Genomic DNA, 25,137 nt, shown 5'->3' on the forward strand with positions numbered 1-25,137 from the left:
GGATCCCTCATGTTTGTTTTTTATAACCACATCCACCACTGTCCTGCATCCCTCTCACCACCCCTCCCCCCATCCCTAACTGCTTGTAACCACTAATCTGTTTTCCATTTCTATAATTTTGTCATTTCTTGAAAGTTATATATGTGGAATCACACAGTATGGAAACTTTTGGAATTGGCTTTTCTCATTCAGCATAATTCCCTAAGATTCATCCAGGTATTGTGCATATGAATAGTTTTTTCTTTTTTATTCCTGTGTTTCATGACATAGATGTACCACACTTAGCTTAACCATTCACACATTAAAGAACATCTGAGCTGTTACTTACTGGTTTTTTGATCTTACGCATAAAGCTGCTATAAACATGTGTACAGGTTTTTGTGTGAAGATGGGTTTTCATTTCTCTGGAATAAATACTCAGGACTGCAATTACTGGGGGTCATTTGACAGTTAGTTGCATGTTTAATTTTTTAAGGGACTGCCAAACCATTTTCCAGAGTGGTTGCACCATTTTACATTCTTTTTTTTTTTTTTTGAATGTTCTATCAGTTTTAATTTTTAAATATGATTGTCACATTGGGAAAATGAAATAAACACCATAAAATAAACTGTACAAAGGCAAAGTAGAATAACAAAAAATATTTTACTAAAACTTAAGATTTACAGAAGTTTCCAGACAAGCCATACAAAATGGTCACAAGCTTTTTCTTGAAGGGAGGATTCTACATTTGACAGGAAAGTCACAATGTTATTAGTGAGGGCTGTGATGTTTGTTTAATGTTCCCATTTTGGTTCAAACAGTCAAGCTTGTCCATCTACAGCGTCTAAATAAAGTTAGACTTGGCTAGAGAGCATATTCTAAAGAACTGGTTAGCTGCTTTTAACCAATGTAATTAGATCACCATAAAAGGAGGGAAAGGAGCTCATAAAATTAAAATAAAACTACCTTCCCCCCACCATCAAAAAAAAATAAAATAAAATAAAGAAAAACACCCACACCCCTGCAGCTAACCCTGACAACTACCTTCATTCACAGTGCTTTATACTTCAACCATGATGGGGGAAATGAATAAAAGCAGAGAAGGGCCACTGCTTTTAAACGTTTCACAACAATCCAGATGATACTTCTAGCCTCTGCTCATGCTTTACAGCAGTGAATCAGGACAAGACATAGATTTGCTAATGTGCATTTAATCACCAAAGGACTGAAGATGTCTGGGCTTTTATTCTGTAATGTTTCGAAGACTGTGTCCATTAAATGCAAACAAAAAAGGAAGAAGTCTTGGCAGAACAGGAGAAGTGATGCACACTTGATGATCAGATCGATTTAAATATTATTCATGGCATATAGCCTAGTCCATGCTCTAGCTGTTTCTATGGCTTGGGCTTCATTGGTCTTCCACTGCTCCGCTACATCATTTGCTAATGGATCATCTGGATTGGGAGCACTTAACAAAGCCTGGATCGATAGCAGAACTGTGCGGATCTGCAGTGCTGGGGACCACTTATCTTTCAAAATATCTAAACATATTCTTCCCAACTTGTCTACATTAGGATGATAAATTTTGGTCATGAAACGTACTTTAGGGGCTGCCATTGGGTATCCTTCTGGAAGGAATAGTTCAAGTTTAAAAGTCCCTCCCTCAAAGGGGGAATCCTGAGGGCCAGCAGTGACCACATGAAAATAACGGGCGTTGCTCTCATCTGGTTCTGCTTTAATGCCGGGAACTGGTTCTGCCAGCAAACGCTGGGTTTCCTTGATAATCCTGCGGGGCAGCCCGGCCATCTTGTCAGATCCCGAGTTCGGCCTCTGGTCTCGTCTCCGGCCCCATTTTACATTCTTACGAGCAATAGATGATTGATCCAGTCATTGGCATCATCACCAAAACCTTCTGTTGTTATAATTTTTTATTTTAGCCATTTTGCTAAGTGTACAGTGGTAATCTTATTGTGCTTTTAATTTGTTTTTCCCTGATACCTGATGATTTTGAATGTTTTTTATGTGCTTATTCGCCATCTATATATCCACTTTGGTGAAATATTTGTTCATGACTTTTGTTGATTTATTTTTTTTCAGTTGGATTTTTAAATTTTTACTCTTGAGCTTGACAGTTCTCTATATATTCTAGATCCTCTAGATTGTTTTGGTCAGATATGTGGTTTGCAAACCTTTTCTCCCAGACTGTAGCTTGTGTTTTCATTCTCTTCACATGGACTTTAAAGAATTTTCTTTCAGTACTTGAAAGATTGTGCTATTCCTTCCTGTTCTTCATGGTTTCAGATGAGAAATCTGCAGTCATTCGAATTGGTATCCTCGTTGGGAAATGTGTTGTTTCTGTTTGGCTGCTTTCAAGATTTCTTATTTTGTCTTTATTCATCAGTTTAATTATAATGTGTCTTGGTATGCATTTCTTTGGGTTTATACTATTGGGAGTTTGCTCAGCTTCTTGAATCTATAGGTCTGCATCTTTCACCAAACTTAGGAAGTATTTAGCCCTTATTTTTTTACATATTTTTTTTTCAGTTCCATTTTCTTTCTCCTCTCCTTCATGGAGTTGTATGATATGAATATTCGATCTTTTGTTGTTCCACAGATCTCTGAGGTTCTGTTCATGTTTTTTTTTTTTTATAGTCTGTTTAATTGCTGTTGTTCATATTGTATGAATTCTGTTGATCCATTCTCAAGTTCACTGATTCTGTCCTCTGCCATCACAGTACTATTGATTTTGAGTGATTTTTAAATGTATATTATTGTATTTTTCACTTTTATAATTTCAATTTTGTTCTTTTTTATATTTTGTATTTCTTTTCTGAGATTCTATGTTTTTTCATTTGTTTCAAGAAAATTTCTGGTTGTCGTTTAATCATTTTTAGGATGGCTACTTTAAAATCCTTGTCAGATAATTCCAACATCAAAGTCATCTCAGTGTTGACATTAATTGATTATCTTTTTTAAATTCAGGTTGTGATTTTCCTGATTCTTGGCATGACAGGTGATTTTTTATTGTGTCCTGGACATTTTGGCCAATATATTAGCCAAATAGAGAAGGTGCAGATTCAAGTAAGTTTATAGGTTTCATAGCGGAAATTTAAGGCATTCTCATCTGATGAACCTAATATATTTTCTGTGAAACAGAGAGGCAGGATAAAAGCCCAGACACTGGAGTCTGACATTCTTGGCTATGAACCCCAGCTGTGCTTCTTACCAGCTGTTAGACCTTTGGCAAGTCGTGTAATCCCTATATGCCTCAGTTTCCCATAGAAGGGAAAAAGTAATAGCGTATATCCTCATAGGAAAGTTATAACAGTGAATTGAAATGAATTAATATTTGTGAAGTGCTTAGGATCAGCTATTACATAAGTGTTTGTTTTTGTACATAGAACTCTCTCAGGGTTCTTGTATTAAATGAAATGTTTGCTTATCAAACTGCTCGGTATTCATCATTCAATAAATATACTGTCATTTTCATACTTATTCTTTTCAACCTTAAGCTGTTTTCTTGAATTAAAATCATTGGTCAAAATTTGCCAAACTCAGCCCAATCGTGTGCCTTTGGTTGAGAGGGTCAAGGTGAGAGTGGGCATAGGCATCTGGAACCAGTGTGGGTAACGAATAGTGGGGATGGAGCAATTGAATATCAGGAACTCCAAGATGCTGTTGGAGCATCTGCTTCCCTGGGAAGCTCTAGGTAAGTGCCTGGGGCCAACTGAGCTCCCCACCCCCACCCTTAGCTCAGTGCACTTTCTGCTGCAGTGCTGTTTGCCTGCAGTGTTCTATGCAACTTTCTGCCGTTCTTTTCTTCAAGCCTGCGTGCTCTCAAGGTCAGGACCAGCAATAAGAGAAGGTTCCAACCTCTTCACAACACAGCATGCCCTCCATGTTGCAACATACACTCTCTCCCAAAGTAACATTTGAAAGTAGCTGAGAAAACCATCATTTGGAAGTGTGTGAAATATGTTCATGTGAGCATGCAGCTACATCAATCGTGAAAAAGACCCTCTTGGTTTTATTTGTTTTGCAACAGTGGAAAAAATCATAAGATCTTTCATCATGGTAGAAAAGGAACACAAAGAAGAATTAGGAGTGCCATCTTGTGGAGCGAGCTGTTATTACCACTTAGGAGTTTCAAAAAGCTACCAATGGGAGCTGAGTGTGTTTTCTTTATATCCTCAAGACCCAGCCTGGAAGAAATGCTTGAAAATTACTTGCTGAAGAAATGAATGAATGAGAGAAGGGGATAGGGATGAGGTGGAGACTTGTTTTGGAAAGTTACTGATGAGATGGATGCCACCTTGATAAAATGTCTGATGCAATGGACATTGTTGGTTTGGAGACCTTTAAAAATGGTGTTGCTGGGTATCCTGAGGCATTAATATGTACCTGCCGTAGAGGAAAATGAGAAGTAAAATGTTTGCATAAATAAATCAAAGGCAACCAACTTTTCCATGTTCTCGTCTTGGCAGTGGTAGATGAGTAGACTATCTGATGGTATTATTGTCTTTCTGTAAGTATCAGTGTGCTACAAATTAATAAAGCATTGAAAGAGCATGAAAAATAGGTTATTTTTAGAGCTGGTAGGTGCTGTCTCCGTTCTAGAAGGTTGCACTAAATGAAATTGACAATGAACTATTTTGACCTGTAACAATGTCAGTTTCGTATGGATCAGCCTAATGTTTCAAATTAGTTCACTTAAATTTATTCTGGACATATGATAGGTCTAGATAATGTGCAAGGCCCTGGAGCAAACAGAGACAAATAAGACATGGGTCTTCAAGTATCTCATCATTCAGTGGAGTAAGTGGACACTTAGATAGCATGCCTCGTGTTCTAATCATTTCTGTTAAGTGCCAACAGTGTTAGATTAAGCCAAAATCTGGGGGATTGCTACGGGAGCTCTAGGAAGGCATAACAATTTGGCTGGGTTTGAATCTAATTTTGCTACTTACCAGCTGGATGACTTTGGACAAGGTACTAAACTTCTTTACACCTCAGTTTCCTCATGTATAAATTGGGAGAATACAGTGCTCCTTCATACGAATGAAGTCTGGATTAATTGATTTAATATGTACAAAGCACTTTGACTAGCTTCAAGCATATGGTAAGCGCTGTGTAAGTTTTAGCTCTCAACGTCACCATCGTCGTCATCATCTCTATTGGTACAGAGGAAGCATTTGAGGTGGGTTTTGTCGGGTGAGCTAAACTTCACTATCCTTTTACTTTTTAAATTTAAGACTAACTTTCTCATTAAGGTCCTACTTTTCCTAGTTCCAGTGAGGAATGGGTAGAAACCATTGTCTCCACCTTTCTACTAGATTATTATCCACTTCAAGTCTGAGCCTGAGGCAGGACTGGAGCGAAGGAATGGGACAATGAAAGGACAGAGGGCAGTAGTACTGGTGTCACTGGACTGTATGGTACATGAGGGCTTGTGTTAAGCATATGAAAGAGTAAGCCAAGGCCTAGATTATTTGAACCTATTCATGTACACACTTGTAAAGGTAAAACCCCTTCTGGGTTGGCTTTAACAAAATCAACTGAAAAAACTAGAAAGAATCTTAACAAAATAAAGGCAAGGGTGTGTCCCACTGCTGGTATATAGTACCTTAAGTGTGTTCTGTAGACACTTGTTGGATGCTGAATAGTCTGTGTTCTCAAGTTGTGATATCAGCCCTCTGTGAAATATATTTTCTAATTAAATTGCTTAATCCTCAATTAATTTTTGTGGCATAGCAAAAGGATTGACAGCTAAGAAGTAGGATTTTAAACAGTAACTGTTATGGAATATGGACAGTGCACATTTTACTGTGGTGTAATGCCTTAGCCATGTAACAATACATTGTAGCATGGCTTTATGAAACGTGGATAATGTTCATCATTTGACCGTTCAGTATTTCAGAGTTCTTAGGCCAATGGGCAGTTGTTATTGATGTTTAATGTTTCATAAAACGTACAGGTGGGAACAGTGACATGTTTGTTCCCCTCCCCCATCGCCACCAACTGGGTCCTAGAAACTTGGGAAGCTCATCACTGAGTCCAGCTTTGCTCCTCTGTCCTCTTAAGGGCCCAGTGAGATCGGGATTTCTCTGGAAGGCCCGCATGTGACCTCGCTGGAAGGAAAAGCACTGTGCATCATCAGGCCCAATTCCCAGGCACAGTACAGACTGCGGGGAGCACGGGCCATAAAGGGGGACTACCTCATTTCATTGCTGTGTTTGTATTCACTTGCTTCCTGGAATCCTGGTCCCTCTTTAAATTTTATGTGGCTACTATCATTTGCTTTTACTGAGTATCAACTGATCACCTGTTTCTTTTTTAAGTGAGCCATTTCTTTGGACTAAATATAGACCAGCCATCACCTTGAACTTACAATGACACAGCAGTTAGCTCCGTACAGAAATAGTCTTCTCTGCTGCTGTGGTTAGAGCCCACTATATATACGTTCATAACTAGCTTTGCCAGCAGGACTCAATCAATAACAATTTGTCTAGATTCCTGTTAGGAACGAATAGTATGAGAAGTAACACCAGTCTAACACAAGATCTATAATATTTGTACTTAGAGTACTTCATGGATTTTAAAAGTTTCTAAAGCTGATGACCTGTTAAATAGATCACAGAGGTTAAAGTGGCCAAAACCATAGGAGATCAATTTGTGGTAGAACTTGAGATTCTGATTTACAATCCAGCCATCAGAACATGCTTTTGAATAGAAAATGAGACCCAACCTCTGGCCATCTTTACATCTTTGCAACTCACGAAGCTAGCAAAGTTTGCTCAAGGCCAGTGCTAAACATGGTTGAAAACAGCATGGAGTTAAAGGACTGATGCACAAAATAAATAATAATTGAAAATAAACAGTATCAAAACTCTGTCTGGGGGGAGTTCCCTGGTTGTCCAGTGGTTAAAACTCCGTGCTTCCACTGCAGGGACCACGGGTTCGATCCCTGGTCGGGGAACTAAGATCCCCCCAAAAAAATCCTGTCCGGATAAAACCTTTGCTGTTGTTGGGGGTGCTATAATTTGAGAGTACAAATTCAGCATTGACACTGAGATGTAAGGTATCAAGCCCCCTATGCTCGCCCTTCACCTGACAGTTATTCCTGTGTTCTAGTCCATCCCGTTGTATTCTGGAAGAAGGGAAGCCCATAGAAGATTGCTCCAGATTTAGAAATAATACCAGCAATAGAGATGATAATAATATTAGCAGCTCTAATTTCTGGAACCTTTACTCTGGTTAGGTGCTTAAAATGTGTTATCAGGTTTAGTTCTTGCTAAAGCCCTGACATGTAGGTACTTTTATTCTCCTCATTGTAATATTCGATAAACTTCCTTTTAAAGAAATCAATTTATATTTTCTCTGAAAGCACAGAGACAAAACCTAACCAATCAATAGCCAAAAATGAAGGCTTTCTCTACTTTTCACTTGAAAGGGATCGGTTATCACAGCCTCCACAGAATTTAGCAACCCAACCTTGATGTTCTAAATCCTTTTAAACTGAGTTTGCTCCCTTCCTTTCTCTTCCAGAATCATGATAGTCTCCTTTCTCCTTGTCTACTCCTTCCTGAATGACAGGGAAGGATGAGAGAGTGTTCCCATGTTTATCCACTAATTACTGCCCTCAAGTGCCCGGTAATTATTTCTCAAGGTGCAGTACCAGGAAAATTTGACTATCCTATAGCAGAGCATCACATATAGGGTTGCCAGATTTATCAAATAAAAATAGAGGATGCCTAGTGAAATTTGAATTTCAGATAAAGAACAACAAATATTTTTTTTTAGTCTAAATATATCCCAAATATTGCGTGGGCCATACTTATACTAAAAAAAATTGTTATCTGAAATTCAGATTTCACTGGGCATCTTATATTTTATCTGACCGTCCTCAATGTTATTTATAATTTCCAAGTTATATAAATGAAATACAGCAGTAAGGCCAATTTTAACTTCCTTAGAATCAAACGAGCAGCAGAATGTCCGATTTGGTTAATGGTCCGTCAGCTGAGTACAGCCAACTTGTATAATCATTTAAGCAAGAGAAAGGACACGTGCTAATTATATGTTGGCTTGCATAAAAGGTCTCTTTATTTATTTAGTTTTCTTATAGAGTGTTTCAGGTCGGAAAGGGCTGTGCAGGGCAATCAGTCTAATGTTCCCTAAAAGGTCCCCTACCCCGGCCGGGAAGCCCATTCTTCCATTCCAGAGTTGCTGGCAAAAAGGTGCCAGGCCAAAGGGGTCAGTTGGGGCTGAAGTCCAACTCTTATTCTGCTTCCCAAGCCTTGCACCTAGAGCAAAGGGCACCCCCCCCACCCCCACCCCCATATGTGCCTTGCACTTGCCAACTCTTGCCCTCCCAGGCTGAGCCTGCTAAGAGCAGGTGCCTTTGGACAATAATTTGCATGGCACTAGACTGTTGGCCCTGATTCCCGCAGACATTTAACACTTGTCTGCAGAGTCATACAGAGAGCCAAACACAAGTTAAGTTCTGGGAATACAGAGATGGGTGGCGCGTGGTCACTTCCTTCTAGGAATGCAGAGTCTGGTGGAGGACAGACCAGTAAAAAGATCATTATGAAGGTGCCACGATATGGGGTGTGCACTGCGCATGATGAGAGCGCAGAGGAGGGGTGCTCTTCCAGCCTGCAGGCATGAACTAAGAGTCCTTTTCAGTCAAGTTGCGGCTTGAGCAGGATCCAGATGGAAGAACGGGGTTAGCGAGGAACGAGCGGCTTGAAGGGAGAAAAGACATTCCAGGCGGAGGAGGGCAAAGCAGATGCACAGAGGTGTGAGATCAGATGCCAGGCTTTGGAAATTCTAGATACTCATGTCAGCTGTAGTGAGAGTGGCGGTTTAGGTGCCAAATCATGGCGGGTCTCTACAGAAAGAATGCAGTTGGGAAACACTGGTTTAAACAGTGCTCTGTAGGGTGGTTTTGTTCTTCGCTCTATTCTTCCCAGTGCCTGGAATAGTGAGTGGCAAACAGTAAGCACTCAGTGCATGTTTTATTAAATGAATGTGTGAGCAAGTGATTGCATGAATGGTAGGACTTGTCAGAACCCTCAACAGGCCAATGTATGTTGCAGATCTCAAAAATGGGGTATAGTATGCAGAGTTTCCATCGTATTTGACCACATAACTTTTTTTCACTGAATAACACATTTTCAAAGACTGTTGTGTTTTGGAACATGTTTGGGGAAATCATGTGCTAAAGGACACCTGCAAATGAATAGCTAAATGAATGCATATAAAGTGAGAGAAATCCAGGGTAAGCTTTCAGGGATTACACTTAGGAAAAATGATGGTCAACTTTCTCTGTAAGCGGATGATTGATTGCCCGGGGGCAGCATGGGGGACCAGGCGGCTTTGCAAGACCTTTTCAGGGACGATAACTCATACTCACTTTTTCCTTTCCTTCATTTGCAAGTCAGATTATCCTGCAGCTAATCAGGAAAATACCTGGCTTCCCTATGGGCCAAATGTTGCCACACCAATGCTGATCTCTGAAACACTGGTCTCTAGATGAAGAGATGATCGATCACAGTTAGCATTTATCAAGCACTCACTTTGTATCAGGCATTTTGTACATTTTATCTCATTGATTTTCCATGGCAGTCCCTGGCATGATGATGGGACAGTAACAATTACTTATTGAGTGTTTAAATCTGTGCCAGGCAGTGGTCTAAACGCGTTACAAACATTACCTCATTCATGCCTTGTAACAACCTGATCCATTTCTAATAACAATGAGGCACAGTGAGGGTAGGTAACTAGTGCAAGGTCACACCGGTAGTAAGTGACAGAGCAAGGACTTGAACCTGAGTCCTTCTTACTCTAAAAGCCACTTGCTCAACCGCCCCAGCACACTACTGTCAGAGCTACTATATATATTGGGTTGGTCAAAAAGTTCGTTCGAGTTTTCTGGAAAACCACCAATGCTAATCTCTGAAACAGTGGTTTCCGGAGAAACCCAAACGAACTTTTTGGCCAACCCAATAATTCCTTTGCAGTGCAGCTCCTGTGTCCACACAAACATATCTTGAAGAAAAGTCCTAACCTGGGTAACTACCATGAAATAGATCCGTTTCTGACTGCTTGCCAAGCGGCCATGGACTGAGTATGTATCATTGTTCTCTACGTGATGGATAAGCTTGGTGACAGCATTATTGGATGGGAACAGTCAGCTGAGTCCTGCTGCTCCACACTGAATCATACCTGCAGCTGACGCAGGATGTTGGCTCCCGCGGTGTCACGCAATTAGACACCACCTGGGACAGAAACAAACCAAGCAAGTCAGGGCACTGCTGTGCTGGACCCCAGACTGTGCAGTCCTTCCTACTCTTCCCACAGGAGTCCTAGGTTTCCACCAATCTGCTTCATGCCTTTTTTCACATAGACCAAAATAAAAGGAGGTGGGCTGACGGGGAGGATTAATGAGATGTCACCTCCTAGGCTGTTGGCACGGAGACTGGCCACTTACAAGATTTTTTTTTTAAACTATCCTACCTACTCTTGTTTTTTGAACATAAAAGCATTTATTCCCATCATTGCCTAGTCTTTGTAGATGAATTAATATGAATGGCATGTTTTAAAATTTATAGTAAAGCGTAATACATATACAAAAGATGGCGCGTATAATTAATGATTACACACTGAAGACACCTAAATAATGACCACCTAGATGAAGAAGCAGAACATTACCAGCACCCCCAAGAAGAGCCACTCTGGTCACTCACTTCTAAGGGTAACCTCTATCCTGACTCTGAACAGCATAGAAGTTAAAAGAAACTAAATGTCAGACGTGAAGTTTGGACCATCTGACTCCAGGGCTTATACATCAGATAATACATACCTAAAAAACTACAAAACTTTCCAAATTTCATAGAAGACTGTTTCTAGTTTTAAGAAAGTGTTTAATGGTGTCTGAAGGTAAAATGATAGATACCTAAATAGCCAGGCCCAAAAGGGTAGCCTTGGCACTGGAGAGGGGTGACAGGTGATGCCGGGTTTCCATGACACTATTCCTAATGGGGCCGATGGCAGTCATGATCTCAAAGGGCTATGGACCAAGTCCCAAATCCCTGTAGCTTTGCAGTCCCTCTGGAAGCCCCCTTCTCTGAGCAGGTATTCCCACAGAGGAAGCTGCCAATGAGGAAGCTTAGTTGGCCGGCTAGGCGTGGGTCTTAAATGCAACCAGGTTTTATGGGGCCGAGATGACCCTTGGCTGTGCTAATACAATCACTGCCAGGCTCTGTACTGTGTCTCTACTCTCTAATCCTCCAAATTCCCTCAGCAATTGTTATTCCCTTTTCACAGGTGACAAAGCTGATGCTCAGTAAGGATAAATGCCCTGGCCAAGGTCACACAGCTAGTAAATGGCTGGACCAGGATGTCCACGTCTGTTCTGACTAGAGCCTCTGCTTGTAGCTATCCTGCTCCAAGCTTGAAACACCCCTTAGCCTTCCAGAGAGTTGCTTTATTGGAGAATCACTGACCACCGAAATTTGAAGTTGATGTCTTGAATTTCTGCTCTTTTGGGGATGATTCTGAAGGAATCTTCAGGGCATCAGAATGATCATTAAGCACATCATTTACTACCAATGATACCAAAAAAGACTAAAGTGTCCATTAGGACCTCGCTTCTCAAAGTCTGGTCTGCAAACCCACAGCATGAAAGGAAGGATCCCAGGTATCTTGTGTGAGAATTTTCATTTTACCACAGTACCCAGGGGATTTGTACATACATGAAAGTTTGAGAAGCATAGTTGAATGCCAGAACACCATGTTCAGTGTACTCTGCTCAAAATGGATTTATAGGGATATAAATCCATTATATGTGTCTTGGGTAAAAGACATGGAAAATAAGAGTGAGATTATTGCTCTCATTTCAAGAGGTAGAAAAGGAAGCTGCCTGCTCCTCACTGAGGCAGTGGGAATTTGCGAGAAGATTATAAGAGGAACAACCTCCCTCATTCACTTTGCTCTCTTTGCATGCACGTGCTCTCATCAGCATTAATTGGATTTACAGTATTCACACACCTGCTGGGGAAAGTAGACACCTTATTTTTGTTGCAGTATGAGGAAACATCAGCCATCTCAGCTCTGCCTTTGCAGACATTATAAATCATGTGCAACGTCAAAAAGATATTTTAAATTCCCTTAACATGGGCTGCATTATTTGGCTTCGAATAGCATTCTGGCTAGCAACAGAGAAAGAGTTTTGCCCTGAAATTATCTCAGCAGGGAGGTTGGAACTGCTACTCTGAATTGGTTCTTCCTGCTTTCAGAGTCCTTTTGTCATCAGTGAACTGATGACTGTGCAGATGTTAGCCTTCTGCAACTTTCCTCTCTGTGAGATGATAACATTGATATCCTCTAAGAAAGAGCACATCCCAGAGTCATTCATTCGTTTATCCAATAAGTATTCTGTAGCAGACACAAATCTATGCACTAGGCAATATGGTGACCAGATCCTTTCTCTCATGGGTGAGACAGGCTTTTAACAAGTAATACCCACCTTACACTTTTAAAAATGTAAGTATTGGTGTTAAATGCTAGTCTGCAGAGGCACAGGATGCAGTGTTGGGGTGGGGGGGTGTCCACAAACCAGTTGTGTGGACATGGGGGTGGGGTTAGGAAGAACTTTCTGGAGAAGTGACATTCAAACTAAGGTCTGAAGGATGAATGTGAGAGGGAGAATCAAGATGGCAGAGTAGTAGGATATGAAACTCACCTCCTCCCACAAATACATCAAAAATACATCTACAAATGGGACAGTTCTCACAGAATAACTTGTGAACACCAACAGAAGACCTCAAACACCTAAAAGGATGAATGAGTGTTAATTAGGTGAAGTGGGCAAGAGTAGAATGGGGGTGGGCATTTCATTCCCAGCTGGGGAAATAGCATGTGCAGAGTCCCTTTGGTGGGAAAGAACATGGAACATTTATGGATCTGAAACAAGTCTAAGAAGGATTGAGGATAGAAAGAGTTGCATAAGAGCCAGATCATGCAGGGTCTTGACAGTCGTCTTGGGGATGGTGATGCTGTCTCTGGGGCAATGGGGAGACCTGGAAGGGTTTTGAGTAGGCTCAAAGAGATTATGACTAGTTCCAAGCCTCTCAGCTGTTAGGGGCAGAGTGAGGATTCAAATCCAAGTCCATCTGACTCCTGAACCAGCTCTCTGAACCATGACAACATAGCACTTGTCTATTTTCATGTGGTTACATTTTTTCTGGAATCTTCTTCAGGGCATCTCTAACTCACATTGTGTACTTTGATTTGTTTTGAAATATGTCTTGGGTTATTTCTGCTGTATGACAGTTGGGCATGGGTTCAGGGTGCCTGGCATGATGCCAGTGAGATGAGAGCATCTGACTTTCCATGTCAAAGAAGGTGGTGGAGTATATACTAGAGGACATGATCACAGAATCCTACCTGGACAAACGCAACATGTGTAGTTAGTTTCTGTAAGAGGAAGCCATGCTCAATAGAGCTGACAGTTTTGAAGAGGTGACTCAGCAAGTGAATAGGGGAGAGAAAGTACATGTAATAATCATCACACTGACATGCAAGGTATTTTTATTTTTGCATTTAAAAAGCACTTTGACATAGTTAATTGTTGCCGAGTCCAAGCTCGTGGTACTACAAGCCAATCAATTGAGAGACAAGGTGTTGGGGTGAGAAATAGCAACTTTATTCGGAAAGTCAGCTGACCAAGAAGATGGTGAACTAGTGTCCCAAGGAACCATCTTGCCTATGTTTGGATGCTAGTTTCTTTCACAGAACAAAGGCGGGGGATGGGAGTGGGGGTGCGGGGAGAGGAGGTAAAGTATAAAAGGCAATAATTTGTTGCAAATATTTCCTGGTTCTGGCCATACTCCGAAAGAGATATGTTAATTTCTTCTTTCCTGCAGCCATTCATAGGCCTGGTGAATGTTTCCTGTGAGCTAAATAAAGGTATTTTAGCTTAACACTCAAACTTGGGAGGCAGGGTTCCCGGAGATGGGCTTTTATGTATACTTTAAGCTATAAGCAACATCCTTTTAGTGATTAACTTATACTAAATGCAATAGAAAACAAAGATTAAACTAAAAGAAATAAATCCAATATGGCATCAGAGTTGTTCCTCCCTATTACATAATTATTTCTCACAATGAACTGCTGTGGGATGATATGTTATTAACTCATTTTGCAGATAAGGCAAGAGGTTCAGCAAGGTCACAGGACATACAACTTACATATTAAGCAAGTGGTGGAACTGATATCCAAAGCAAGGTCCCTCCAACTCTTGAGTTCTTAACTTTTTTTTTTTTTGCCATTCAGAAGCTTAGTACATGTTCATTGTGTTAAGTAGATCCTTGCTGTTATTGTGAAGGAACTGATTGAAAAGAGGAGTAGCAGCCATCTCTCATAGGACCCCAGATTGCCTTCCAATCTCTGTGTTGCCTTTCCAATCCCCGAGAAGGTGCATTTAAACCCATTATCTAATTTGATCCCTACAAAAGTCTTAAGATAAAGGTATAGTTAAGAACAGCAGTTTCTAAGAGAGACTATTGGAACACTAAGAAAGAGGTTGGAAGACTTTTTCCATAAAGGGCTAGACAGTAGATATTTTAGGCTTTGCAGCCTCTGATTGCATGACTCAACTTCATCAATGTAGTTCTAAAGCAACCACAGACAATACAGAAACAAATGGACATGGCTGTGTTCCAGTAAAACTTTGCTCAATGACCTTGATATTTGTCTTTCACACAGAGTTTTCATGTATTGTGCAATATTTTTTTTTTATTTTTTTTCAACCATTTAAGAATGGAAAAAACATTCTTAACTTGTAGCGAGGCAACAACAGATGGCAGGGGGCTGCACTAAGAGGTCCAGCAGCAGGCCTAAGGGTGCCCACCTAGGAACTGTTGTACTATTTTTTTTAAGTTATATGTTTCCATCAGCAAGAGTAGAGCTTTGCCCTATACCCAAATTTTATTTCAGGTAGAACAAAAGAATTTGATTTTATTCCACTAGCATATCAGAGGCTTAATTACACATGCTTTCATCTGGAAAAGCTGCCAAGAGTCCATTGGCCGAGGTTCAGGGTTGACACGCTTCCTAATCATAGTTGGTTCCTGCACTGCTGGGCTGTCCTTGTCGGGCCTGGATCTGAGGCTCCCGGGGCAAAAGAAGGGGCTTCTCAGCTCACGGTGCAAGCTAGAAATGCAGTCAGCAAATGGTACTCATGCAGGGGGAAAGAGGCTGGTTTGGGACAACTGGATCCGAAGAACAGACAGTGTCTTCCTTTCCTCTGTGGCTCGGGTGCAGGGTGGGAAGCAAGGTATCTGGCTGGTAACCACTTGCTTCTTTCTAAAGAGCGGCCTGCTGATGGTGTGAGCACTTACTGTACTTCTGCTGCCCTGATTCGGCCACTTCTCCAGCTCTATTTTTCTTCTGACCAGTATATAAATGCAAGAGTGACATGCTCTCCTGTGGCTGGGGATGTATTCTTTGCACTGAATGGAGCACAGAACTGCAATTTACCATGTGGGGAAAGCATGCAAGGCCTTGTTTGACAGCTGGTGAATTGAAAGCAGGGATGGGGTGGTGCATCAAGGGAAGGATGCCAACTCTTCAGTATCCGCCAAAGCAGCCCCTTGTGTTAAGGTTCATGACTTAGGATCGAGGATAACACTATGAATGAGGATGCTAATTAACTGTTACCAGAACATTCATTCCCCAAACAAATGTTGACTTTAAGGTCTTAGCTTCCAATTATCTTGTACACTGTGCAAGAGATACAGTCTTTACAGATACAACAGCCATGCTTTTGTGCACAGGCAAATGTAGTGGATGTGATGTGGAAGGACTGCAGATATCCGTGGAGTGAGCCATGTTTCTGTCCCCAAACCAGCAAGGACACAGAGGTTCCCAGGTAGAGTTCTAAGTATTAAGGACCACCTCAAATAGGAGAAAGCCCTCCATTATGTAGGATGTGTATGTATGTATGAGATAGAATATATACTACGTATATTATAGGATGTTTATAATACAATTTATATTATACATCTAGGAAGATAGACTAGCACTAGAGACAATGGAGCCCTCTGCTTGGCTCAAAGCAAGTTTCAGGAAAAATAGGATATGTATATATATCCATATGCATATTATGTATATATACATATGTATATGTTTATGCAATGTATGTTGTATAAAATATATATGGAGAAAGGAGGAGGGCGCTCCAGGCGAAAGCACTACAGACGCCCTTATCCTCTGTTTCTCCACTGCACCAACCTTGACGTCTTGCCTACTTCCCGCTTATTTGCGGCCTATAGGCTACTGCAGCACTAGGGTGTCAGTTGGTCCCGCCCAGAACACTTCAGTTCTGCCCTGCAAGGATATATTTAATAACTGATTGGTGTGTTCCTTTAATACAAGAAAATGGAAACTGACCATCCAGAGGAAACCTTTCCCAACACCGAAACCAATGGCGAATTTGGTAAACGCCCTGCTGAAGATATGGAAGAGGAACAAGCTTTTAAAAGATCTAGAAACACTGATGAGATGGTTGAATTACTCATTCTGCTTCAGAACAAGAATGCTGGGGCAGTGATTAGAAAAGGAGGCAAAAATATTAAGGCTCTCCATACAGACTACATTGCCAGTGTTTCAGTCCGAGACAGCAGTGGCCCCGAGCGCATATTGAGTATCAGTGCTGATATTGAAACAATTGGAGAAATTCTGAAGAAAATCATCCCTACCTTGGAAGAGGGCCTGCAGTTGCCATCACCCACTGCAATCAGCCAGCTCCCGCATGAATCTGATGCTGTGGAAGCTTATATTACCAACACTATAAAGGAAGTGACTTTGACTGCGAGTTGAGACTGTTGATTCATCAGAGTCTAACAGGAGGAATTATTGGGGTCAAAGGTGCTAAAATCAAAGAACTTCGAGAGAACACTCAGATAACAATCAAGCTTTTCCAGGAATGTTGTCCTCAATCCACTGACAGAGTCGTTCTTATTGGAGGAAACCCTGATAGGGTTGTAGAGTGCATAAAGCTCACCCTGGATGTTATATCAGAGTCTCCCATCAAAGGACGTGCTCAGCCTTATGATCCCAATTTTTATGATGAAACCTATGATTACGGTGGTTTTACAATGATGTTTGATGACCACCGTGGACGTCCCGTGGGATTTCCTATGCGGGGAAGAGGTGATTTTGATAGAATGCCTCATGGTCAGGGTGGGCGTTCCATGCCTCCATCCAGAAGAGATTATGATGATATGAGCCCTTGTCGAGGACCTCCTCCACCTCCTCCTGGATGAGGTGGCAGGGGTGGTAGCAGAGCTCAGAATCTTCTTCTTCCACCACCACCACCACCTGGAGGAGGAGATCTAATGGCCTATGACAGAAGAGGAAGACCTGGGGACCGTTATCATGGCATGGTTGGTTTCAGTGCTGATGAAACCTGGGACTCTGCAATAGATACATGGAGCCCATCAGAGTGGCAGATGGCTTATGAACCACAGGGTGGCTCTGGATATGATTAATCCTATGCAGGGGGTCGTGGCTCATATGGTGATCTTGGTGGACCTATTATTACTACACAAGTAACTATTCCCAAAGATTTGGCTGGATCTATTATTGGCAAAGGTGGTCAGCAGATTAAACAAATCCGTCGTGAGTCAGGAGCTTTGATCAAAATTGATGAGCCTTTAGAAGGGTCCAAAGATCAGATCATTAGCATTACAGGAACACAGGACCAGGTACAGAATGCACAGTATTTGCTGCAGAACAGTGTGAAGCAGTATTCTGGAAAGTTTTTCTACGACTAGTGAAGAACTGAAGGAGTCCTGCATCTTTTTTCTTTTTTTTTATGTGCTTCTGTTTAAAAAGCCAACATTCCTCTGCTTCATAGGTGTTCTGCATTTGAGGGGTAGTGAAATCTTTGCTGTTCAGCAGGTATAATGTTTTAGTTCTTTACAAACAGGGTTGGGGGTCTGGGAGGGTGTGCAAAAACTAACATTGAAATTTTGAAACAGCAGCAGAGTGAGTGAATTTTAATTTTTGTTCACTGTTGGTGGTTGAAAAAAAATCCCCCCATGTGATTATTGTGAACACTTTGCTTTGTGGTCCCTGTAACATTTGGAGGGGTGGGACAGGGAGGAAAAGTAATAATAGTCCATACGTCCCTGCCATCTATTCAGAGCAGTGTGCAGAATGTAATGTTCTTTTGTAAGAAACGTTTTATGATGTTTGAAATAAATTTAGTGAACCTAGAAAAAAATATATATATATGCAATGTAACATATATATACATATCTGTTTTGTATTGTGCATTATATATACATGTACATATTTTCCCCAAGATGGCTGTAAGCCAAGCATGGGGCTCTATTGTCTCTAGTTATGAGATATGTTTAAAAACTCAACCATTTTGGGAACTATCCCTTTATAAACCCAGAATATCTTCCAGAATTCTGTAGTCAGCTATAAAAACAATTCTATTAACTTGTGAGCAACCTTATGAGACTTGGAAACCCAGGGACTGAGAGTACTCCAGAAGTGAGTGTACAGGACGAGGCCTACTAGGCAGTTCTGCTACTAAAGGTGTCTAGATTTGGAGGACCTCCCTAAGGGGGCCCTCATTTTAGACCTGGACTTCCTAATGGATGCCATGTCTAAGGCACACTGAGTGAACTCAGGAAGCTTGTGATCCACGTCAATTTTAGCTACTATTATTACCATTATTCTCTGCCAGACATTGCATTAGGTACACTTTTCTGCGTTATTTCATTTGATCCTCACAGTAAGTCCATGAAGTAAGTGCTATGATTATCATCCCCATTTTATAATGAGGAAAGTGAGGCACTGAGAAGTTAAGTAACTTGCCCACATTTACATCTTGTAAGTAGTAGAGCCAGGATTCATACTGAGTCCAACAGCAGATACCAAGATCTTAACCCCAACCCCACACTGCCTCCTCAGAGGACAGAATCTGAGCTTTTCCTGTACTACAGGTGATGAAGGAATGGGATACATTTGGAGAAGAGCATAGGTTCTGTCTTTCAACAGCCAGCTCAAGTCATTTGTTCTTCATCTGAAAAGTCTTGCTCTCATTCCAAAAATCTAGTTCTCACAAGAATGGGTGAAATTAAAATGAACTCACTGTCCTTTGTTCAGACTCTCATTTCACAAATATTTCTTGTGTGTGCTGGGCCTGTAAGTAGAGATTTTATTGAAGGTAGCATCAGTGAAATTCTTCCACGTACTCTTGGTTATCAAGTCAAAGGACATGGAGGAGTCATGAACGCAGAAGTGCTATCTGGAGCTGTGTGAAGGGATGAGACTGCCACATGCGAGTGTCTAGAGCTGAGCTATCCAAAAACATAGGCACATAGGCACGTGTGGCTAGTTAAGTTTAAATTATTTGTAATTGAAGTGAAAAATTCAGTTCTTCAATCCCACTAGCCATACTTACTTGCTCAATGGCCATATCTAACTTGTGGCTACCATATTGGACCACAAAGTTATAGAATATTTCCATCATTGCAGAAAGTTCCATTGGACAGACACTGATCTAGAGAGAAAGGAAGGAAGAAGCGAGGAGAGGTGTTGATAGAATCTTGGGTACTACCAACGATTAGGAGTTTGAAGTAGAAAATGAGGCCATCAAGGAGAGAAAAGAGGAGATGGAGAAGCTGGAAAGATAAGATAATGTGGGGTAAGGAAAGCTCAGAGAGGGGGAATATCCAGGAGCAAAGTGTGGTTCTCAATATCCACTGCTGGCAAACAGATCTTTTGAAGTGGAGTTGAAAAATACCCTCTGGGTTTGATAAATATGAGGACACTTGGTGCCATCTTGGTGGGCATTGATGGTGGGGCTGCTTTATGACAGATACCATGCTGGAGAGTGGAGGGCCCCAGCCCCAGCCCCTGCCCCCAAGTGCAGTGGGGCAGACGTCACACAGAAGTGCACTCCTGTGTTCATTTGCTTTTTGAATGCTTGACTTGCCACCGGCTTTGACAGTATGGACAGCAGTGTGACCCCTGACCAGCCTGCTGCCTCAGTGGCCCTGAGGTGAAGTGGTGAAGTGCTCAGAACTCTGGGAGAGCTGTCCTATTTCATTTGAAAGTTATGTCTGAGTTCAGTAATGAGAGTGAAAAATCGTGTCTGTGACCTTTGTCAAATTCATAAGTAATCATTAATAAGAACTGAATGGCAGGTGAGGGAGGACCAGGCAGCATGGCAGAGAATATTAAATCTCAAGGGTCATAAAAAGCATGCGCAAGGGCCCTTTGAGTTGACTTAAATGAATCCCCTGGGGTTCTTTCCGGCACACTTAACATGATGATTCTGCTGAGATCAGAGCCAGAGAGGAACATAAATCTGCATGTTCAGGATTTTGACCCAGTGCCTGTGATAGTGCGATGTATGTCCAGACACATGTTCCTAGAAGCTGGAAGAAAGTTGAGCTTTCATGTTGACCTGTCCTTGTTCAATTGTGCCAGGATTTCTTTTCCTTGTAGCTTTTGAGGCATCACTTACGGTGGAGTGTTAGAGGGCCGGAGTTCACACAGTTTAGATATGGGTTCTAATCCAGCTCTGCTGCTGACTCAGTGACCTCTTGCTGAAGTCCCTCTAGTATATTAGTTTACAGGAGGTAAACTGGAGGCCTTGACAGTAGCTGAAGTGGAGGCCAGGATGAGGTGGGGTGGTGTGGGCCAAGGCAAGCCTTGTAGCCCTCAGTCTTATAATCTGCGATGAGTTGTCTGTTAATTTCTTCCTTTGTTTTGGCCACATCCCCCAAGACCCTATCCCACCCACATTGGGTTCTGGAATATTAGTTTCCTAAGGGGGCTGCAGCCTTGCAAAGTGGAGCTAACACCCAGGTAGGCTTGAGATGGCTGCCTGGTCCCTCTTTGCAAGAATCAACACTGGAATGGGATAGTTAATGTAAAGAAACCACTGTCACTTACAAAGGTCTTTCTGGTCCTTGCCTGTCTCTTCGGCATGAGTGTGCACACACATGCACACACACACAGACATTCAAACCACACAGCAGCACCTTTCTGCCTGTTCAGCTTAAAATGGACACGAGGAATTGCTGAAGTAGGGCAGATGTGTTAGGGGAACTACGATGCAAATAACTTTCATATGGATTAACTGTGCGTTGTTTGGCGTCTCTGACAGGAGCATCTCCAAGATGAATAATGCTTGCTGAGATTGGCAGAAGTTCAGGAATCAGACTGATCTTTTAATTATAACCATCTTCTCCCCACTTCCCCCCACCCATCTTCACATGCCCCAAAGAGGCATACAGAACTCCTAGCACAGTTCCCGGCACATAGCAAGGACTCATCAAAGGCTGTGTTTATTCATGAAGTAACTGTGCTTATCATTGTTAGCAATAGGGAAGAAGGGAAACACAGGATCCTGACCTTCAGCATTAGCAGAAACAGTTGCCATTCATTGAAGGCTTGTTAGGTGTCAGCTGCTTTACTTGAATCATCTCCCCTTAGCCTCCTGACAACCCTGCACAACCTCAGTTTACAGAGGAGGAACTGAAGTTCAGAGAGGTGACATAATTGCTCCAAGTCACACAGCCCCTATGTGCTGGAGTCCATCCAGGTCTCTGTGACTCTGGAGGCTGTACCCTTTCCACTTATGCACTCTGCACTCAAGAAGTAGGACAAAGGAGACGATGAGGAGGCCAAGATCAGGCCCCAGAGTGAGGCCAGCAGGACTGCAGAGAGCAGGGTTAAAGGTCATCCAGTTCCCCTTGTGACCCAGGGCTTGGGATCAATAAGCTCAGCTTCCACACATTTTCTTTCTCCTCAGCCCATATTAGAACTTCATTTTTCCCCTGTTTGCTAGTCCAGAGAACCAGGTGATGAGAAAAGCACACTTGAGGTGTCTGCAGGAGCAGTGCCCTGCTTTGCTTACTATAAATAGGTCCTTCTCAGCCAGTTGCCATAAATGACATTTTACAGGGAAGGTGACCAGTTTGAAATAAGCCCTAAGGAGATGTCAGGGCACCAATATACAGTTGGTGTTTGCAGCGTCCCCAATCTATTGCAAGAATTTAGGAGTGTTGAGATCTTGAAGCTCAAGTGGTTTCATCAGTTTCATGACGTCATCCCAAGTCCTTGGTCTCAGCATCTTCAGTCAACCAGAAATTTGCTTCTTATGAACCAAAAGCCAACAATGACTTTGACCAACCTGCAATGAAAACTGCTTGCAGGCTGTGTGTAGTAAACCTTTTTACCCTCTGGATTCCCACATGTTATGAAAGGGCTGCAGTTTGCCCGGGACTACCCATTGGCCTTAAGAAAGTTAATGTGCAGCCTCAGGACTTCCCTGGCAGTCCAGTGGTAAAGAATCTGCCTTCCAGTGCAGGGGATGTGGGTTTGATCCCTGGTCAGGGAACTAAGATCCCATGTGCCTTGGGATAGCTAAGCCCGCATGCTGCAACTACAGAGCCCATGCACCACAGCTAGAGAGAAGCCCACATGCCGCAGTGGAGGATCCCGCATGCCCCAGCGAAAGCTCTCACGTGCCGCAACTAAGACCCAACGCAGCCAAAGAAAAAAAAGAGTTAATGTGCAGCCAAGAGACCAGCCTGCTGTTCCTGCAGACCTGGCGTGTGAGCACATTTGTATTAAAGTGAAGTAGTGCAGACCATCCCAAGATGATTAAAAAGGGGGGCATGGATTTATCATATGAGCCGCTCTCATTATTTTCCATTAGTAAATAGCCAAATAGTTGATTGTGGATCTATTATTTAATTAGCATATATGAAATGACTGTTATAGAAGATAGAATGCATATATTGATTTTGGCTGCATCCTTTAACAAGGATAAATGATTTTAGTTCAGAGAGTTTTTGTAATCAAAACTTGGTACAAAGATAAAAGAACTGCAGGAACAGAATGCGTCAGGGCAGGCCTGGGGTGGCTGTTTAAGGAGGGAGCACGTGCTGTGCCAGGGGATTTGCATTTCCTGTGTGAGGGGAGGGTAAGGCCCATTCATCTCAGCCTTTAGATGGTGGTAACTGAGAAGGGGGGGTCTGAGAGCCAGAACCAAGTTGAGAGCTTAGGTTCCAGGCACTAGGACCCAGGATGAGTTCAGGGGCCCAGTAGATGGCCTCTGGGCTGTTGATTCCCTTGACTGTATCTGGGAAAGACTGTGCATGGAAAGGTCTAACCTAACCCTAACCCTAACCCTGACCCTAACCCTTTTTTGGAGAAGGCCTTGTGAACCCAGGGAAAGCCCCTTCCCCACCTCTTGGCACAGTTCCCTCAGTGTCTACATTGAGCAGGGAGGACCAGCTGGCAAAGGACCTCCAGGCTCTGATGGGAGGAGGAAGTACCCAGATGGTGACATTCAGGCGTGGCTTTGACTTCTCCTGCATTTGCTCCTGCTCTTCACCTTGACTTGGAGGAGCAGACACAGCTTTCTTATTCCTCCAAAGGTATAAGAGCTGAAGCATTATGTGGCATTGGTGTTCATTGCTGCTTTTGTAGGATCAGCCCAGGGGTCGAAAGTATAGCCCACTGGAGTCTAACTGATTTGGGTTCACATCTCGCCCCTACTACTATTACCGAATCCAACCTCATTCTGCTTGCTGCACAACAAGCCAATGAATTGAAGACGAGGTGTTGAGGCAAGGAATACGACTTCATTCAGAAAGCCAGCAAACTGAGAAGATGGCAGACTAATGTCTCCTAAAAAACCATCTTATTGGGATCTGGATGCCAGTTTTGTAGAATCAGAAAGGGAGTGGCTGTGAGGAAGTAAAGTTAAAGGGCCATCAGTCTTACAAAAGATCTCTGGGAATAACCAGCCTCCCTGAGGGGATATGTTAATTTCAGCCATTCACATAGGTGGGCGGGTCAGGTTGTCTGCCTGTGAGCTGAAAGGAGGCCCTTTAGTTTAACATTCAGGCAGAGGGGCAGCGTTCCCTGAGGCAGGCCATCATGTATGATTACAATAACAAAAGGAACAAAAAGCAAAGGTTAAAGTCAAACAGATCTAACATGGAGTCTGATTTAGCTCTACAAGGTAACACTACTTTTTAGATGTGCAGTTCTGGGCTAGTCAATTAACCTTACTTTTTGTCAGGTCAGAAATGGGTGGGGTAATGGTACCAATTTCACAGCGTTGCCAAAGGAATTGAATGAGATAATGGGAGTCAAGCAGCGCTCGCAGAACCTGGTGTAGAGCTGGTCCTCAACCAATTTTCTTCACCCCCCACCCCTTCTGTCTTCTCTAGCTTCCAGATCTCCTTGCCCACCCCTCACTGCAGCACTCAGTACATGGTCCTCCTCAGTCATCTGAGCCTTTCAAGGTCAGGGATCCTGCATTAGGCACTTTTTGGTGGCCTGCAGCCTCTGTTCCTTTGCCAACTCAGTATTGGCTCATGCTCATTTCTAGGCACAGAAGAGTTCGCAGAGAGCAGCTAGCTCTTCCTTCTGGTGCTTGCCTGACATTTGAATGATGACTGAAAACAATCACAAGACAGTTATTTTTAGCTTTTCTCAGAAACTCAGTGAGATGCCATGCTGGATTAAAGTTCACCTCTTCGTGTATATTCAACCCCTACTAAGCTAAGAGAGTGGTAAGCAGCTTGGGAAAATAGCCAGTGACACAAGGTAGGTGAAGCAGAAATGATGGGGGAGGGGATGAGGAGGGGGTAGTGTTGGCAGGGGGTGCCCTGAGGTAGCAGTGGTAGCAATGATCAACATACAGAAGATGTAATGTGATCTGGGAGGCAAAGCATGATGTCATACTTGTTCCTAGGGCAGCATGCGATCAGGTGCCAAGCCAGTAAGTGCCACTCTAGGTGTACACACAGGGTTGTTTCTCCTAGCTTCTGTGTCCTGCCCCCAGCAACCCCCTGCTCCCATCTCACAGCTTCTCATATATGGCTCTGTTATAGGACGCTCATCACACCGCATTATTGTGACTCAGGGAGAGAGACCTGATTGCAGATCGTGGTGTCCGAGGAAGGCATCATGGATGGCAGGGGCTTAGTTCAGCCTAGAAGTAGATAAAGGATTGGAATTAGACAAAGGGAAGGGGGGCATTCCAGATGGAGGATACAGTGGGAACACAAGCCTGGAGCCAGAAATATGCATGGCACATT

General features: G+C 42.6%; 1 protein-coding gene and 1 pseudogene across 1 annotated transcript; one reads left to right on the top strand and one right to left on the bottom strand.

The window, feature by feature from the left end:
• Positions 1 to 633: 633 nt before the first annotated feature.
• LOC130842204 (ubiquitin-conjugating enzyme E2 N-like) lies at positions 634 to 1,824 on the bottom strand. Its single transcript, XM_057718848.1, has one exon. It carries the CDS (start codon positions 1,784 to 1,786, stop codon positions 1,328 to 1,330), a length of 459 nt encoding a protein of 152 aa, XP_057574831.1. The 5' UTR covers positions 1,787 to 1,824; the 3' UTR covers positions 634 to 1,327.
• Positions 1,825 to 16,304: 14,480 nt separating this feature from the next.
• LOC130841372 (heterogeneous nuclear ribonucleoprotein K-like) lies at positions 16,305 to 17,823 on the top strand (annotated as a pseudogene).
• The last annotated feature ends 7,314 nt before the right edge of the window (positions 17,824 to 25,137 follow it).

This window comes from Hippopotamus amphibius, chromosome X, assembly GCF_030028045.1.
Source record: "Hippopotamus amphibius kiboko isolate mHipAmp2 chromosome X, mHipAmp2.hap2, whole genome shotgun sequence".
In the NCBI taxonomy this organism is placed as follows: domain Eukaryota; kingdom Metazoa; phylum Chordata; class Mammalia; order Artiodactyla; family Hippopotamidae; genus Hippopotamus; species Hippopotamus amphibius.